The following is a 222-nucleotide window of genomic DNA, read 5'->3' as shown; positions in this document are numbered from 1 at the left end:
GGTTGGGACGCGGCAGCCAACGTGAGCCGCCTGAGCCACGGGCGAATCCGGCGGCTGAACCTCGCTCGCCGCGCGGACGTCGGCGAGAGGTTCGACTGGGTTCTGAGCCTCGAGGTCGGCGAGCACATCCCGAGGCAGTCCGAGGGGGTCTTCCTCGATAACCTCGTGAGGCACGCCTGCACAGGTGAGGTTTGGGAAAGGGGTTTGGTGCCGGGATGGGCG

At 68.0% G+C, this 222-nt stretch overlaps 1 protein-coding gene across 1 annotated transcript in view; it reads left to right on the top strand.

The window, feature by feature from the left end:
* Positions 1–222, top strand: part of LOC119588307 — an 8087-nt gene that overhangs the window by 2229 nt on the left and 5636 nt on the right. Inside the window, exon 5 of the mRNA XM_037937000.1 lies at positions 1–184. Coding sequence (XP_037792928.1) covers positions 1–184 — 184 coding nt within the window. The remainder of the gene's footprint in view (positions 185–222) is intronic.

This window comes from Penaeus monodon, chromosome 23, assembly GCF_015228065.2.
Source record: "Penaeus monodon isolate SGIC_2016 chromosome 23, NSTDA_Pmon_1, whole genome shotgun sequence".
In the NCBI taxonomy this organism is placed as follows: Eukaryota; Metazoa; Arthropoda; class Malacostraca; order Decapoda; family Penaeidae; genus Penaeus; species Penaeus monodon.
Note: the sequence above shows the minus strand (reverse complement) of the source record. Positions and strands in the feature narration are given on the sequence as shown.